The sequence below is a fragment of the Melozone crissalis genome, unplaced genomic scaffold, assembly GCF_028551555.1.
Source record: "Melozone crissalis strain CALT ecotype California unplaced genomic scaffold, PUWL_Pcris_2 ptg000023l_1, whole genome shotgun sequence".
In the NCBI taxonomy this organism is placed as follows: Eukaryota; Metazoa; Chordata; class Aves; order Passeriformes; family Passerellidae; genus Melozone; species Melozone crissalis.
In genome coordinates this window covers 39,502,735-39,520,663 of record NW_026535801.1, presented here as the reverse complement: position 1 = coordinate 39,520,663, position 17,929 = coordinate 39,502,735, and the positions used below count along the sequence as shown (strand labels likewise).

Sequence of the window (17,929 nt, the reverse complement as noted above, 5' to 3'; positions counted from 1 at the left end):
GGCTCTGCAGCACCCCCAGGAAAGGGGATGCTCCAAAGGGTGGGGATCAGGAAAACAGAAACTCCCACGGACACAGGAGAGGCTCATCTGCAGCCTTGGGAGATTTGACGTAAAAATACAGCACACAGACACTAAACAGAAAAATCATAAACTTCTGCTTCTATAGTTGTAAGAATGTGCTTTAAATGAGTGAGAAACTGTATGAGCAAGATGGTGAAGGGTTTATAGTAGGGGTGGGGTTGTAGAGAGTAAGATGAGAGTTTAGAAGTTATACTAGAAACAGAGTTCAGAAGTTTCAACAGAAACATTCTGTGCAAGTAAGAAGCCATTGGACAAAAGTGTCCGCAGGGCAGCAAAATTAAGTAAAAGTGATAGGTCAGAAAAGCAAAATAAACCCTGTGACAACTGCCTATTAATTTAGAAAGTTCTATATTGTCTTGTAATGAAGAAACTTGTGGCTGCTCTTGAGCTGTGACTAACTGCTTGCTCCTCTAAAATCTCACAGCCCCTGGGATTGATGCTTATCTGAGCAATAAATCGTTTTTAGCTTGAAAATCATCCCAACCCTTCATTCCTACAATGACAGGGCAGCACAGTGCTGGCTGTGGATTTGTCCCAGCCAGATTTGATCATTCCTGAAGCCCCAAGCAGCACAAGAACAACGGCAGCACCTTTAAAAGCACAGGGATGCACTTTTGGTGGCCCTGTGTCACAATGAGTCCTGCGCTTTTGGTGGCCCTGTGTCACAGCAAGCCCTGCCAAGAGCTCCATGGCAGTGCTGAGCTCTGCACCCCAAATCCATGGTTAATCCTGGCCCAGCACCCCAAGGAATGCAGGGACAGCTGTGGGGGTTTGAATCTGGGAGGTGCCCAGGACGAGAGATAAGAATCTGACTGCATGTTCTCAGAAGGCTGATTTATTATTATATTATAATATATATTATATATTACATATATTATATATTACATATATTATATATATTATATATGTTATATTATATATTATATATGTTATATTATATATGTTATATTATATATTATATATGTTATATTATATATGTTATATGTTATATATTCATATTTATACTTATAATCGCAATATATTACATATTTATAACATTATATATTATATTATCATATAATTATATATATTGCTAACTATATACGTATATAATATATAAATATATGTATTATAAACAAAATAAATAATGGCTAATTTTAAGGAAAACACAAACATCCCCATATTTATATTATATATTTATATTATATATTTATATTATATATTTATATTATATATTTATATTATATATTTATATATTTATATTATATATTTTCTATTTATATCATATATTTATATATTTATATTATATATTTATATATTTATATATTTATATCATATATTACATTACATTATATTATATTATATTATATTATATTATATTATATTATATTATTATATCATAGTATATCATAATGTATTATATTATATCATATCATATTTTCCCCCAGCTCCTCCCAGCATTCCCACCTTCTTCCCACACACACAGGGCACAGAAATAAGGTTTTTTTCATGCTTAGTTTGAAGTTTAAGGCTGAATTTACTCCATAATCCTCAGCAAATCTGGGCTGCACACACAGCCAGCCACACAGGGAATAAATCCTCCTTCACCAACACAAACAAACATTTTATTTCATCCAGGAGAATGTTTCCCCACGTGCTCCTGTGCAGTGAGATTAATTCTGCTTCCCAGATCTGTTTGCAGCGCTGAACTCTTCCTGCTTTGAAGTGAAATCGTGAGAGATGCCAGGAAGGGACAAATAATCAAACCAAAAAATCAAACCAAGCCACAGCAGCTCCACACTGGGGATTTGTGGGTGGCCCAGAAAAGGGGAAAAATACAAAAAAAGCATGGGGTGAGGTCCTGAGAGGAGAAAATCAGGTAAAATGCAAGATAAAAAGGAGAAGAAAGGAGAAGATGAAAAGTAATGGAAGGAGAGAAGGTGAAAAGGAGAAAGGTGAAAAGTAAGAAAAGGAGAGAGAGGAAAAGTAAGAGAAAAGGAGGGGGGGGGAAGTAATAAAGAAGGAGAGAAAGGAAAAGTAAGAAAAGGAGAGAGGGGAAAAGTAATAGAAAAGGAAAGAGGGGAAAAGTAATAGAAAAGGAGAGAAGGGGAAAAATAATAAAGAAGGAGAGAAAGGGGAAAAATAATAAAGAAGGAGAGAAAGGGGAAAGTAATACAAAAGGAAAGAAGGGAAAAAACAGAAAAGGAGAGGGGGAAAAGTAATAGAAAAGGAGAAAGAGGAAAAGTAATAAAAAAGGAGAGAGGAAAAGTAATAAAAAAGGAGAGAAGGGAAAAATAACAGAAAAGGAGAGAGGTGAAAAGTAATAGAAAAGGAGAAAGAGGAAAAGTAATAGAAAAGGAGAGAGGGAGAAAAGTACTAAAAAAGGAGAGGGGAAAAGTAATAGAAAAGGAGTGAGAGGGGAAAATAATAGAAAAGGAGAGGGGAAAAGTACTAAAAAAGGAGAGAGAGGAAATGTAATAGAAAAGGAGAGGGGAAAATAATAGAAAAGGAGAGAGGGGCAAAAGTAATAAAGAAGGAGAGAAAGGAAAAGTAATAGAAAAGGAGAGGGGGGAAAATAATAGAAAAGGAGAGAGGGGAAAAGTAATAGAAAAGGAGAGAGGGAGAACAGAAATACAAAATAAAAGGAGATGATGGGCTAAAAGGCCATGGGAGAGAGAAGCAGGGGATGGATGTGACTGGAGGTGCATTAACCAAAACCCAGGTGATTTTTGGGAGGGTTTTTGGCAGATCCTCCCCAGTGAAGGAGGTGAGAGCCCCCCCCAGCCCTGGGAGGAGCTGCAGCATCCCCCCATCCATCCCCCTGCTCCAAATCCAGCAGGGATTGCAGCAGTGCAGGCAGGAAAAAAGGAAAAAAAAATAATAAAAAAAAAGAGATTACAGCTGCAGAAACAGCCAACTTCTGCAACAGCCTGGCTAAAAATACTCCCTAACCCAGTTCCCCCAATGCAGAGAACTCTGCTGCTCAGCCTCTCCTAAACTGGGGAATAATCCACAGCCAGGGTAATTCCTGTGGGGCTTTGAAATTCAACTTTCACCCCTCGGAACCAGAGGTTTGCAGCTCAGGAGCTGCCAAAACCAGAATTTGCTGACTGGAAAATGCTGATATAGAAAAATATCTCTGGAAATGCGGGGATGTTTGGTGCTGCAAAAAAGGTTTTGAAGGTCTTGGGGTGATTTAGGGTGGTTTTGGTATCAAATCCTCCTGGTGGAGGAGAAATGTTCTCAGCAGCTTCAGAAGCAGCCCAGTTATCCAAGGTTCACCCCATTCCCTGAGCTTTTACACCATCCTGTCCATCATCACAACCAGGCACTGAAAAGGGAATTCTCTCCGCACAGGGAGGGAAAATGAATCACTTTCAGCAAAGAACACTATGAAATATTCAAGGTTTTGTCTCTGGGTACTCATTTCTCATGGGGGAAAAAAAGAATTCCACATTCCTGGTGTCATGGCTCTGTCTCACAGGTGGAAAATCGACATTTTCTGGAGCTCTCCTGTCACCAATTATTGATATTTTAACAGCAATCTGATGACAACCATTTCCCATAAAAACAGAAAAAAATTAAGCTTTAAGATTTTTTCAAATCTAAAAACCAAGGAGGCCAGAAATATATAGAAATGTATAGAAATTTATAGAAACATATTTCTATATATTTATATAGAAATATATAGAAATATATAGAAATATATAGAAATATATAGAAATGGATGAACAAAACCAGAAATCCATCAGCAATCCCACACCTCTAAGGCTGTGAGGGATCCCATTTTGGATATTTTGAGGTAAGTTTTTGCTGCTATGTTTGCTTTGTTTTGCCAGGATTATTTATGCAATGTGTTCACACTGCAGAACCCAATAAAACTGAATTAAGGCATTTTTTTCAGTTCACACACAAGCAGCATTATCCCACAGGGGAGCTGGAAAAACAAACACAGCCAAACCCAGAGTGTCAAACCATCCCTGGGCAGCTCCAAATCTCTTTTCTGGCCTTTAAAAGGTTGCAGCAACACCAAACCAAGCAAAAAATACAGAATAAAGAGAATATCTGGGAGGTAAGTTTGGGTGATTTTAAGATCAAGCATGTCAAGCTCAAAGAACCCAACAAAAACAAAATCCCTGGAGGTGTTAATAAAAACAAAACAAACCACAAGTAACCCCCCTGTCCAGGAGGGATCTTTTGAGGAAAAGATTCACTCCAAATTCCAAATAAACTCCTGCATCCAACTAAAGCAGCCAGAATTTAACCAGAAATGCCTCAGCACCCCAGGGCATGGAAACTGAGGGGGAAATGGGATCCTGTGGGGTTTTAGGAATATCTGGGAATACCTGGAGACACCTCAGGCAGCACAGAAAAAGAAATTTTGGAAGAAAACAAATCCCAAGGGAGGCATTTTGAGACACCCAGGATAATACCAGGGGTGTCAGCAGCAGAGTTAAAACCCTCAAGAAAAATCAGAATTAAATCATCTTTACTCCCAAGCCTGTTTCCTCACAGAAACTCCTACGGAAAAGAGAAAAGCAGGTCAATATTAAAGCCTCACGAATGGCATTGCACCCCTGATTTTCTCTTTTTGAACAGCTTTTATTCTCCTGGCAGAGAGAATAAAATTCCCCTCCTTTTATTCTCAATTTAAATCCCTGAGCACACACAGGAGCTTCCCTGGGGCAGGGAGCCTTGGGGGGAATCCTCTCCAGGGGAGCGCACAAAGCACCCAAAATAACCCCAAAAACCCCAAATCTCACTGCACCAGGCTCAAAAGACACTTGGCAAAACAAATCCAAGCCCCAGGGGTTGATTTGGGCATCCCAAGGGAAGGAAAAGCACTGGGGCTACCCAGGAATGATGCTCAGTGTTTAAACCTGATCCCAAAGAAAAAGGAGGTACCAGAGGGGAAAAAAGACAACAAAGGGTGGCCTAAAATTCCGTTTTCCTGTGGTTTGACAATTCAGCTTGTTGAAATGCATCACCTGTATTTTAAGTTTTGAAGGTTTAAGTGAGAATCCATATTTTTGACAGGCTGGGTTTGGAGAAGGATGCCCTGAGGGGATTGGGAACAGGGGGGATAAAAAAGCCCTGAGGAAACACAAAAGGGGAATTGCCTGGGTGAGGAATTGTGCTTTTAGTGTGGAGTAAATCATCCTTCCTGCAGCTCCATCCATAAACAGGAGCCACTTGCACACCTGAGTTCTCAGCACTATTTCAGAGAGCAGAAAAGCAAACACAGGAGCAGCTGCATCCATAAAACTCACATTGATCCCAGCCCAGCACTGACAGCCAGCCTGCAAAAGCAGGAATAAAAGCAGGAATAAAAGCAGGAAATATCCATTCCAGCAGGGAATATCCATTCCAGCAGGAGAACAGCTGAGGAGCCAAAGGAAAATCAAACAAATCCCCCCAAATCACGCTGTCCCCACAGAAATGCCTCAAACCCAGCAAGAATGGGCCAAGATAAAAGGATTTTGGTGGTTTGGGGAGTATCCCTGCCTTGGGAACAGCTCCCAAAATTGGGTCAGTTCCTGCAGAATCCCAGGAGATGAACTCTGCCATTCACCCCAAAACCTGGGGTTGGATACAGGCACAGTGGAAAAGGAGAATATTTGGAGAAATCCTTATCAGCACAGATTTATTTCCATTGACACTACGGCACATTTGCTTCAGCACTTCATGGGAGTCTCCCTGCCACAAGAAATTAATATATTTCTTAATAGAATAATAATAAAATAACAACCAAAACCAGAACCAAACCCCTCCTCAGTTACCTCTCCAGGCCCCTGACTGTAATCTTGCACACAAAATAAATGTGGAGCTCATGAATTGCTTTAAATATCAAATTTGGGAGCAGCTCCCTGAGCAGCCACACCATTGTTCAGGAAATGGGATTGGTTTTGTGCAGGGAAATAAAAAAGTGACCCAGAGCCAGCGGGACCATCCTGTGTTTGCTCTTTCCCAAAGGATTCTGGAGGAAAAAAAAGGTGTTTGTATCCCAAAATTCCTTCTCAGCAAACCAAACCAATCCTTCTTCCCTTCAAACCAAACCCTGCTCAGTCCTTGTGGGAAATGGGTTTGTAAAGGATTCCCAAAGCCTGGCTGAGAGATCATACAGCCTTGGGCAAAAAATTTGCACAAAAATAAAAAAAAAAAATAAAGTTTGTGTGCAAACTCTGACACAAGGTGTGCTGGCTGAGGGAGGAATGGAATAGAGATGGGTGAGAGAGAGATTGAACCCGAAACAAGTTTATAAATATGGCATTGGGAAAAAAAAAACGATTTTGGAGAATTAGAACTGTGAAAGATGCATTGCAGGAAGACCATGTGGGGTATAATAATAATATTAATAAATAAAAATAATAAATACTATAAATAAATAATAATGATAAATAAAAATTATATATAATAATAAAAATTATAACAATAAATCACAACCATAATGATGATGGTGATGTACTAGTACTAGTAGTAATAATAATAATAATAATAATAATAATAATAATAATAATTTTTAAACTAGCCATTTATCTATTATCCCAATAATTTTTTTTTAACGTCTGTTTTACCCACAGAGTGACAGGTGTCAAACAGCACCCAGAGATCTCTGAGGGGTTTTAGAACGTGCACAAACTCTGCTGACTAATCTCTCCACAAGACATTCCAAAAAGTACTTAGAGTAGAAAGCATTAAAAAAAAGAAAAATTAAAAAAATAGAATAAAACAAGACCACTACCCTGCTCAGACAGGAATATACATGGAATAAAAGACAAAGCACAGCCAAATATTTTAGGGATGAAAATAAGCGAGAACCTCTCCACAAGCAGAAAGCATTTGCAGTAGAAAGCATTAAAATATATATATATATATATAAATAAATAAAACAAAACCACAACCCTGCTCAGACAGGAATATACATGGAATAAAAGACAAAGCACAGCCAAATATTTTAGGGATGAAATTAAGCGAGAACCTCTCCACAAGAGATTCCAAAAAGTACTTACAGTAGAAGGCATTAAAATAAATAAATAAATAAATAAATAAAACAAAACCACATCCCTGCTCAGACAGGAATATACATGGAATAAAAGATAAAGCACAGCCAAATGTTTTAGGGATGAAAATAAGCGAGAACCTCTCCACAAGGCATTCCAAAAAGTACTTACAGCAGAAAGCATGAAAAAAAAAAAAAAAATTAAATAAATAAATAAATAAATAAATAAACCAAATCCACAACCCTTCTCAAAGAGGAATCAGCCACCAATCCCTGTTTCCCTTTCTGTCCCAGGCTATTCCCAGCTGGAAGGGCCCCCAGGGCTGATCCCAGCTCAGGAATCCCCCCTGCCCTGGCCCTGAGCAGGCCCAGCTGATGCTCTGTGCGCTCTGGGCCGCATCACTGATTTATTTATTTATTTATTTATGGGCAATATTGCATTTCTGACAGCACAGAATTCCTCCCCTGGGAGAAAGCCCAGCCCAGGGGGATCCTGACCCCGATCCCGGAGCTCTCCTGGATTTCCCAGGGCTGGGATGGGCACAGAGGGAAGGGGAGGCTCAGCCTGAGCCGGGCCCTGCTGATGCTCTGTGTGCTCTGGGCCGCATCACTGATTTATTTATTTATTTATTTATGGGCAATATTGCATTTCTGACAGCACAGAATTCCTCCCCTGGGAGAAAGCCCAGCCCAGGGGGATCCTGACCCCGATCCCGGAGCTCTCCTGGATTTCCCAGGGCTGGGATGGGCACAGAGGGAAGGGGAGGCTCAGCCTGAGCCGGGCCCTGCTGATGCTCTGTGTGCTCTGGGCCACATCACTGATTTATTTATTTATTTATGGGCAATATTTCATGCCTGACAGCACAGAATTCCTCCCCTGGGAGAAAGCCCAGCCCAGGGGGATCCTGACCCCGATCCCGGAGCTCTCCTGGATTTCCCAGGGCTGGGATGGGCACAGAGGGAAGGGGAGGCTCAGCCTGAGCCGGGCCCTGCTGATGCTCTGTGTGCTCTGGGCCGCATCACTGATTTATTTATTTATTTATGGACAATATTTCATGCCTGACAGCACAGAATTCCCCCCATGGGAGAAAGCCCAGCCCAGGGGGATCCTGACCCCGATCCCGGAGCTCTCCTGGATTTCCCAGGGCTGGGATGGGCACACAGGGAAGGGGAGGCTCAGCCTGAGCCGGGCCCTGCTGAGCTCAGCATTCCCGCTAAGCCCGGCTTTACAAACCCATCCCAGAGCCACGAGCAGCTGACAGGGACAATGGGCAGCCTTTGATCCCTCCCTGGGAACAACAACACCCCCGAGCTGCTTTGGGGTGCCCTGCTTCCCACCAGGCGGGGTTGGCATGGAAAACACCCCTGGAGCAGCCCTGAGCTGGATGCTGCACACCCAGGGGGGAAAGGGAGCTGGAAACATGAAAATATCACACCCATCACAACTATATTGTTATTTTACATCAGAGAAAAAGGAGCTGAAAACATGAAATCAGCACCCCCCTACAACTAAATCCTTATTTATTGTACAATAGAGAAAAAGGAGCTGAAAACATGAAAACATTATCCCCTCCTGAAGCTGAAAACATGAAAACACCGAAAACACCATTCCCTCCACAACTAAATTCTCATTGGTTTTACATCAGAGAAAAAGAGCTGAAAACATGAAAATATCACCCCCTCCACAACTAAATTCTTGTGTGTTTTACAATAGAGAAAAAGGAGGTGAAAGCATTAAAATATCACCCCCTCCACAAGTAAATTCTTATTTATTTTACATCAGAGAAAAAAGAGCTGAAAACATGAAAACACCCCCCATCACAATTAAATAGTTATTTATCTTACATCAGAGAAAAAGGAGGTGAAAACACCAAATCACCACCCCTCACCACAACTAAGTTCTTATTTGTTTTACAATAGAGAAAAAGGAGCTGAAAACATAAAAACACCCCCCCAACTAAATTCTTATTTTATATCAGAAAAAGGAGCTGAAAATATCAAAACATCACCCCCTCCACAACTAAATTCTTATTTGTTTTACATCAGAGGAAAAGGAGGTGAAAACATGAAAACACCAGCCTCCCATCCACAATTAAATTGTTAATTATTTTACATCGGAGGAAAAGGAAGTGAAATCATGGAAACACCACCCTCCCCCATCACAACTAAATTCTTATTCATTTCACATCAGAGTAAAAGGAGGTGAAAACATGAAAACACCACTCCCTCCACAAGTAAATTCTTATTTGTTTTACAATAGAGAAAAACAAGCTGAAAACATGAAATCACCACCCCCTGCGCAACTAAACTCTTATTTGTTTTACATTGGAAAAAAGGAGCTGAAACCATGAAAACACCACCCCCTCCACAAGTAAATTCTTATTTGTTTGACACCAGATCTGGCCGGAAGGACAAACCCCAGCCCCAAAGCTGGGCAGGGATTATCCCGGGGATGCTGAGGTCTCTGCATCCCTCCCTGCCAGGTGCTGAGGGATTAACGCACCTGAGGAGGAGCAGGGCACAGCCAGAGCTGCTGGGCTCTGCCAGCCAGCAGAGCGGCACATTTTCAGTTCTGTCAGCCAAAGAATCCATCAGAGTCACCTTGAGGCTGCAGAGGAGCACAGCGAGCTGAGCGCGCAGGGAAGCCCTGGGTGTATCCCCTTTACCCCCTTTTCCTGCCCTGCTCTCAGGGCACGCTCACCCCAAAGGGTTTTGGGCTTTCAGCTTGCTGGCAGGATGGAAACACGGAGTTTTAGTCCGGTTGGAGCAGAGGGGAATTGAAGGGAAAAGGTTTTCACCCTCCATGATTCATATGGAGGTGGACAGGAGACACCAAATCAGCCCAAACCAAACAAACCCAAACCCCAAAACTTGGGGTCAAATCCCAAACCAAATCGACCCAAATCCCAAAACTCGGGGTCAAATCCCAAACCAAATCAACCCAAACCCCAAAACTTGGGGTCAAATCCCAAACCAAATCAACCCAAACCCCAAAACTTGGGGTCAAATCCCAAACCAAATCAACCCAAATCCCAAAACTTGGGGTCAAATCCCAAACCAAATCAACCCAAACCAAATCAACCCAACCTCAAGACTTGGGGTCAAATCCCAAACCAAATCAACCCAAACCCCAAAACTTGGAGTCAGATTCCAAACCAAATCAACCCAAACCAAATCAACTCAAACCAAATAAACCCAAACCAAACAAACCCAAACCCCAAAGCTCGGGGTCAAATCCCAAACCAAATCAACACAAAACCCAAAACTCGGGGTCAAATCCCAAACCAAATCAACCCAAACCCCAAAACTTGGGGTCAAATCCCAAACCAAATCAACCCAAACCAAATCAACCCAACCTCAAGACTTGGGGTCAAATCCCAAACCAAATCAACCCAAACCCCAAAACTTGGAGTCAGATTCCAAACCAAATCAACCCAAACCAAACAAACCCAAACCAAACAAACCCAAACCAAACAAACCCAAACCCCAAAACTCGGGGTCAAATCCCAAACCAAATCAACCCAAACCCCAAAACTTGGGGTCAAATCCCAAACCAAATCGACCCAAATCCCAAAACTTGGGGTCAAATCCCAAACCAAATCAACCCAAACCAAACAAACCCAAACCAAACAAACCCAAACCAAACAAATCCAAACCCCAAAACTCAGGGTCAAATCCCAAACCAAATCAACCCAAACCCCAAAACTTGGGGTGAAATCCCAAACCAAATCAACCCAAACCAAATCAACTCAAACAAAATCAACCCAAACCCAAAACTTGGGGTGAAATCCCAAACCAAATCAACCCAAACCAAATCACCCCAAAACTCGGGGTCAAATCCCAAACCAAATCAACTCAAACAAAATCAACCCAAACCCCAAAACTTGGGGTCAAATCCCTAAAAAAATCAACCCAAACCAAATCAGCCCAAACCCCAAAACTTGGAGTCAGATTCCAAACCAAATCAACCCAAACCAAATAAACTCAAACCAAATAAACCCAAACCAAACAAACCCAAACCCCAAAACTTGGGGTCAAATCCCAAACCAAATCAACCCAAACCCCAAAACTCGGGGTCAAATCCCAAACCAAATCAACCCAAACCCCAAAACTTGGGGTCAAATCCCAAACCAAATCAACCCAAACCAAATCAACCCAACCTCAAGACTTGGGGTCAAATTCCAAACCAAATCAACCCAAACCCCAAAACTTGGAGTCAGATTCCAAACCAAATCAACCCAAACCAAATAAACTCAAACCAAATAAACCCAAACCAAACAAACCCAAACCCCAAAACTCGGGGTCAAATCCCAAACCAAATCAACCCAAACCAAATCGACCCAAATCCCAAAACTCAGAGTCAAATCCCAAATCAACCCAAAACCCCAAAACTCGGGGCCAAATCCCAAACCAAACCAACCCAAACCAAACCAACCCAAACCAAATCAACCCAAACCCCAAAACCAGGGGTCGAATCCCAATCGCAGGATTTCTCCAGCTGGGAAGGACTCGGGGCATCCCTGGGGCAGCCCTGCTCACACAGCCCCAGCCCAGCCCAAGCAAACTCAGCCCAAGTGGTTCAACTCTCCCTCCCTGCTGCTCCTCCCCAGAATCACCAAGTCATGATCTGTAGTTTTATTTTTGCCCAAGGCCCCAGGGAAGTGTAACAGGAGATGACAGTGGGAAATTCAGGGAGAAAGGCTCTTCCCTGTGTTTACTGGGAAGGAATAAATGTGTTCAGACTTACTAGTCAGGAAAAAAAAAAAATAGATGTTTCCCCTAAATCAGTTACATTTTATTTTTTTTCTTACACGATGACATAATTCCTCTGAGGGGAAGTTGGTAGTTTTGTTTGGTTTTTTTAAATTTTAACAGAGCCCTTCTCTTTGCAATCCACGGATCAAAAATGAAAGCTGCATTGCAGTGTTTGCAAATGCTATAGTAAAACAAAAAAAAAGTTTAAAAAAAAAGAAAAAATGTGGTTGGTCCTGGTTAATTTTTGAAGCTTTTGAAGACTGAAATTTTGCTTTTCCTGGAAGCAATTCTGCTCTGCCCTGCCTTTCCACAGATCAGGATTCCTTGCCCCTGCCAGGCATTATTTGCTGGAGCAAAGCAGCCGCTCCAAACCAAGGAAATAATAAAAATAATAATAATAATGAAAAAAACCCAGCAGCACTTCCCAGTCCTGCTGCAGTGGGATCCACTGGGATCGAGTTACAGCAGAGCCCAGGGCTGCGAATAAAGAGGACAAAGAATCAGGGGAGGTTTCTGTGCTCACCTCCAGCCCAGCAGAGCAGAGCTGATGGCTCCTCCTCGCACACACAGCCTGGGTTTGAGCACACACTGCATTAGCTGAGCTGATTAAAATCCTAAATAATTACAGTTTTTACCTTAGGAAGGGAAAGGCAAACTCCAAGCTGCTGACTAGATTTGTTCAAGATAGCAAATCACCCCCCAACCTGAATATCCATGTAAAATACACATCTGCATCAACAAATCCATGCACTTTCCTTGTCTCTATTTTTTTAAACTTCCATGGTAGGAAATTACCAGTTGTTGTTATTTTATTCCTTTTTTTACCCTCACCAAAGGAATTATTTTCTGCCTGCAAGCCACAAAACCCTTTTCCAAAGCATCACAGTCACTGCTTTCCCAGCCAACAGACACTTTATAGACAAAGACACATTATGAGTGGGAAAAGAGAATTCCAAACTCCAATTCTCTTCAGCACGCAGCCCTGTAAAGGATTTACAGGAGCTGCATTTTAATCTGCTTTTAATATGTCTGAAGGTTTATTCATTTAGGGGGAGGGGAACTTGCTGACATTTGTTTCTCAAGCACCACAATGGCACAGACACATTTTCCCTCCCAATATCTGCTGGCCAAAGGCAGCCCTGTGCTGCTGCTGCTGCCCAGGATTGATCACCAATTTGATTATTCTATTGTTAACAGGCTGCTGGGGGTGCCACAGCTTTAACCTTCATAGAAACACAATTAATTTGGACAGGACAGAGGGCATTTTGTGTTTTAAAAAAAATAACAACCGCAAGCTGTTCATGCTCATAATTCACCTTTTTGGGTTTTTTTTCCCCCCTCGAGGCTGTTCTGCAACTTTCACCAGCAAAGTTTCTGATGACCTCAAGGTTTTGGTAATGATTTTAACAAATTGGAAAGATTTTAACAAATTGGAAGGATTTTAACAAGTTGTGCTGACAATTCATTTCAGGGTCCCTTCATCACCACACAGCACGGAACATGTTATTGACGAGCAGCATATGAAATAGATGTTATAGATGACCAGTATATGAAATATTTATATATAATATCATATATTTATATTAAATAAAGCACCATAGACTAGGCTGGTTGGACACTAAACCAAAAATCTGCTAATGATTTTCAAAGAGACACTGGGGGTTTCTGAGCGCTGCCCTCTGAGGGACCTACTCTGGGAGAGGGAAAAGGGAAAGGGAAAAGGAGAGGGAGAGGGAAAGGGAAAAGGAGAGGAAGAGGGAAAAGGAGAGGAAGAGAGAAAAGGAAAAGGAAAGGGAGAGGGAAAAGGAGAGGGAAAGGGGAAAGGGGAAAGGGGAAAAGGAGAGGGAGAGGGAAAAGGAGAGGGAGATGGAAAGGGAAAAGGAAAGGGAGAGAGAAAGGAGAGGGAGTGGGAAAGCGGAAAGGGAGAGGGAAAGGAGAAGGAGAGGGAAAGGGAGAGGGAGAAGGGAAAGGGAAAAGGAGAAGTACCGGGAGAGGGAGAGAGAAAAGGACAAGGAGAGGGAAAAGGAAAAGGGAAAGGGGGAAGGGAGAGGGGAAGGGAAGCTGCGGGGCTGGCAAGGAGCCGCATCCCGACCCTTTGTTCCCGTTAAACCGCGGAGCAGCCGAGCCCAGCAGAGCGCGGGGGGCGCGCAGGGCCGGCCCGGGGGGGCGATTTGGGTTCAATTTCACCCTTTTAAACGCGGACATCACACCCCCAAACTCGGGCGGCATCCCGCAGCGCTGCTCAGCGCCGAGCCGGTGCCGGGATCCCGGCTGGGCACGGCGATCCCGGGATGCGGTGCCGGCCCCGGGATGCGGCGCGGGGCTCCCGGGCTGGCTCCGGTGCCGGCGCTGCCGCAGGGGCGCGGCGGAGCGCGGGCGGCCGCCCCAGCCGAGCATGCCCAGTCCCCGGCATGACATCAGCGCCGAGCCCGCGGCTCCCCCGCGCCCCCCGGCTCCCCCGGGACCCCCCGCACCCCCGGGCACCCCCGCGCCGCTCGCCCGGTGCGGCGGGGCCAGCCCGGCCGGGGGGGCGCGGGCAGCGCCGCCGCCCCCATCCCGCCCCAGGGCTGCGGGAACAATGGAGGGGACGGGGGGATCGGGGGGCAGCGGGGGGAATGCGAGCCCCGAGAGCAGGGATGCGAGCCCCGAGAGCAGGGATGCGAGCCCCGACAAGAGGGATGCTCGCTTCGAGAGCAGGGATGCTCGCCCCGCACCCGAGGATGCTCGCCCCGAGAGGAAGGATGCTCGCCCCGACAAGAGGGATGCTCGCCCTGAGAGGAGGAATCCTCGCCCCCAGAGCAGGGAGGGATGCTCGCCCCGCACCCAGGGATGCTCGCCCCGCCCGCAGCGGGATGCGGGCTGCGGGCTGCGGCAGACTCACCCCGATGACCACGGTCTCGTCGCCCTTGAATTTGGGGATGAATTTGTCGCCGCGCAGGATCTCGGCCTCGTTGAGGGGCCGGAAGCGGCACATCACCTTGATGCTGCACTCGGCGGGGTCCGCCATGGCGGCGGCGGGCCCGGCGCTGCCGAGCGGGGCAGGTGCGGCAGCGGCGGCGCTGGGGCCGCCGGGCGGGCGGGGCCGGGGCCCGGGCAGCCGCTCACAGCCCGCTCACGGCCCGGGACACGCCCCGCTCACAGCCCGCTCACGGCCCGGGACACGCCCCGCACCGGCCCCGCACACGCCCCGCACCGGGCACGGCCGCCCGCGGCTGCGCGGGACCGCCCCCCTCCCCCGCACAGCGCCGGGGACACCCGAGCAAACACCGGTGCTGCGGCTGGGGCTGCCGAGGACACCTTGAACTGTCCCAGGGACACCTTCCATCTGTCCAGGGACACCTAACACTGCCCAGGGACACCTTGAACTGTCCCAGGGACACCTTCCACTGCACCTTCCACCACCCAGGGACACCTTGAACTGCCCAGGGACACTTTCCACAGCCCCAGGGACACCTAACACTGCCCTGGGACACCTTTCACTGCACCTTCCACTGCCCCAGGAACACCTTGAACTGCCCAGGAACACCTTCTATCTGTCCAGGGACACCTAACACCACATCTTCCATTGCCCAGGGACACCTTGAAGTGTCCAGGGACACCTAATACTGCCCAAGGACATATTCCACTGCCCCAGGGACACCTTGAACTACACCTTCCATCTGTCCAGGGACACCTTGAACAGCACCTTCAACTGCCCCAGGGACACCTTGAACTGCCCAGGGACACCTAACACTGCACCTTCCATCACCCAGGGACACATCCCACTCTTCCAGGGACACCTAACCCTGCCCCAGGGACACTTTCCACTGCCCAGGGACTCCTAATACTGCCCTGGGACATCTTGAAGAGCCCAGAGACACCTTCCACTGCACCTTCCACTGCCCAGGGACACCTTGAACTGTCCCAGGGACACCTTGAACTGTCCCACGGACACCTTTTGCTTTTCCAGGACACCTCTCACTGTCCAGGAACACCTTCCACTGCACCTTCCATTGCCCAGGGACACCTAACACTCTCCCAGGCTGCTCAAAACCCATCCTAGCGTGGCCTGGGATATTTCCATGCCAGGGTCTCCCCATCCTCACAGCAAAGGAGTCCTTCCATCTACCTAAACTAAATTTCCCCCAGTTTTTCTCTATCTTCTCCCAGATGCTGGAAGCCTGCTGTGGGCTCTGCACAAAACCTTCCCCCCAGCATTCCCAGCCTGTCTCCATGGAAGGTGCTCTGGTTTCTGGTTTCCACACCAGCTCCGTGGTGATCCTCTGGATTTGCTCTCTCTCCAAGCTCAAATCTGCCCCTGGCATCTCCCCTCAGTGTTTTTCTCCCTCTGGCACAGCTGGATCTGTGACCAGGTTAAAGGATATTTTTCCTGGAATATTTTTCCTAGAGCAGCAGGAGCAGTGGTGCCTCTGGGCTCTGACCTTGCTCCAAGTTCTGTCCCATGAATCAGCATCTGGGAAAAGCAGCCTGGAGCCTGCTCCTCCTCACAGGGAGCCTCTCCTCGTCCTCCTTCCCTAAAAATGCTCCTTCCTTACCTGCTAAAATCCCCTCCCTCCTGGCTTGTTTATTTCCCTGCACCCACATGATTCCAAACAGTCTGAAACGCCACAGGAAGGCTCCTCCTCCTCCTCCTCCTCCTCCTCCTCCTCCCTCAGTTTCTCCCGACAGGAATCTCCTGCTTAAAGAGGAATCCAGACGTGCATGATGTTTTCTGGGGAGCTGCAGAAGCTCCAGCAGCTCCTGGTCCTGATTTCCACCAGAGTTCCACCATTCCATTGCCCTCAGCTGTGCAATTCAGAGGAGGGTGGACAATCCTGCAGGGTTTTGATGGAAATCTCCCTTCCTTCCATTACCTGAGGTGGATGTGAGGAGCAGGCTGGCAACAAAGCCTCTCCCACCCTTCCTAAAAGCAATTCCATGGGGGAGAGTTAGCAATGTGCAGCATGTGATAAGCCATTATTACATAATGGGATTTATTCCCCTGGATTACCAATTATCCCTTTTATTTCTCTTATGTTTCAAGCTTTTACCCTGAATAGCAAATTTGTTAGTCATGACAAGCAGGGGCTTAGTCATAAAAGACGAGTCTTTGGATGAATTAATCCTTATTTTCCTCCATTATGGAGTGCTCATTTTGGAGTGAGATAAGCAAAACTCGATTTTTCTATTAGAGCAGGTATAATCTGCCATCAGGAAGAATGCAGGGAGCCATCTCTCCTCAGCAGCTTTGTCACAAACAACGTGACATTGTCTGGAGCGCAGACAATACTGAATTGTCACCCAGCTGCTGCTGGTTTTACTACTCAGTGCCAGATGAGGTGGAGCAGCATGGCAGGAATGTGAATTTTGGGGCAGATTTGGGAGTGATCAGCACCTCCCTGGGCCTGTGAGCTTCTCCCAGGCTGGGCTGGGTGCCTGGAGGTGGGATGGACCCTTTGGTGGGAACCTGCTTTATAAAAACCATGAAAATACAGAAAAGCAGAGCTAGAACACCTTATTGTTTCAACCTTCAAGCATTTCTGTCACCTCTCAAACCGTGTCATTTCCAGCTGTACACTGTCACAGACATCTTTTATGGAAAATCCTTTCTTTAGGATTGTTCCTCCTGAGAAGCTGAGAGGCCTCAGGAACAAAATGCAAACAATGGTTATCTGCTGCTGTGGGATGCAACAGGTGCATCTGGGATTGGTCTCATGGGGTTGTTTCTAATTAATGGCCAATCACAGTCAGCTGGCTCGGACAGAGAGTCCAAGCCACAAACCTTTGTTATAATTCTTTGCCATTCTATTCTATTCTTAGCCAGCCTTCTGATTAAATCCTTTCTTCTATTCTTTTAGTATAGTTTTAATGTAATATATATCATAAAATAATCAATCAGCCTTCTGAAACATGGAGTCAGATCCTCGTCTCTTCCCTCAATCCAAAACCCCCTGTGACCACCATCACAGTACACTTACAAGAAATCCACTTAGATATATGGTTTTCTGAGCTTACTTACACCTGAATATATGAAAATTGCCTTCCTACCAGCTCCACAAAAAGAGAACCTGGATGTTATCTCCTTTTCCCACCTTCCCAGCTCTCCAGCTCCCCAGTACAGCTCACCCTGGCAGA

At 45.6% G+C, this 17,929-nt stretch overlaps 1 protein-coding gene across 1 annotated transcript in view; it reads right to left on the bottom strand.

Annotated features, from left to right (window-relative positions):
* KIF5C (kinesin family member 5C) overlaps positions 1–14,873 on the bottom strand; it is a 77,746-nt gene extending 62,873 nt beyond the window's left edge. Inside the window, 1 exon segment of the mRNA XM_054278544.1 lies at positions 14,697–14,873. Within this exon segment, the coding sequence (XP_054134519.1) occupies positions 14,697–14,822 (126 nt within the window). The 5' untranslated portion in view covers positions 14,823–14,873.
* Positions 14,874–17,929: the final 3,056 nt, after the last annotated feature.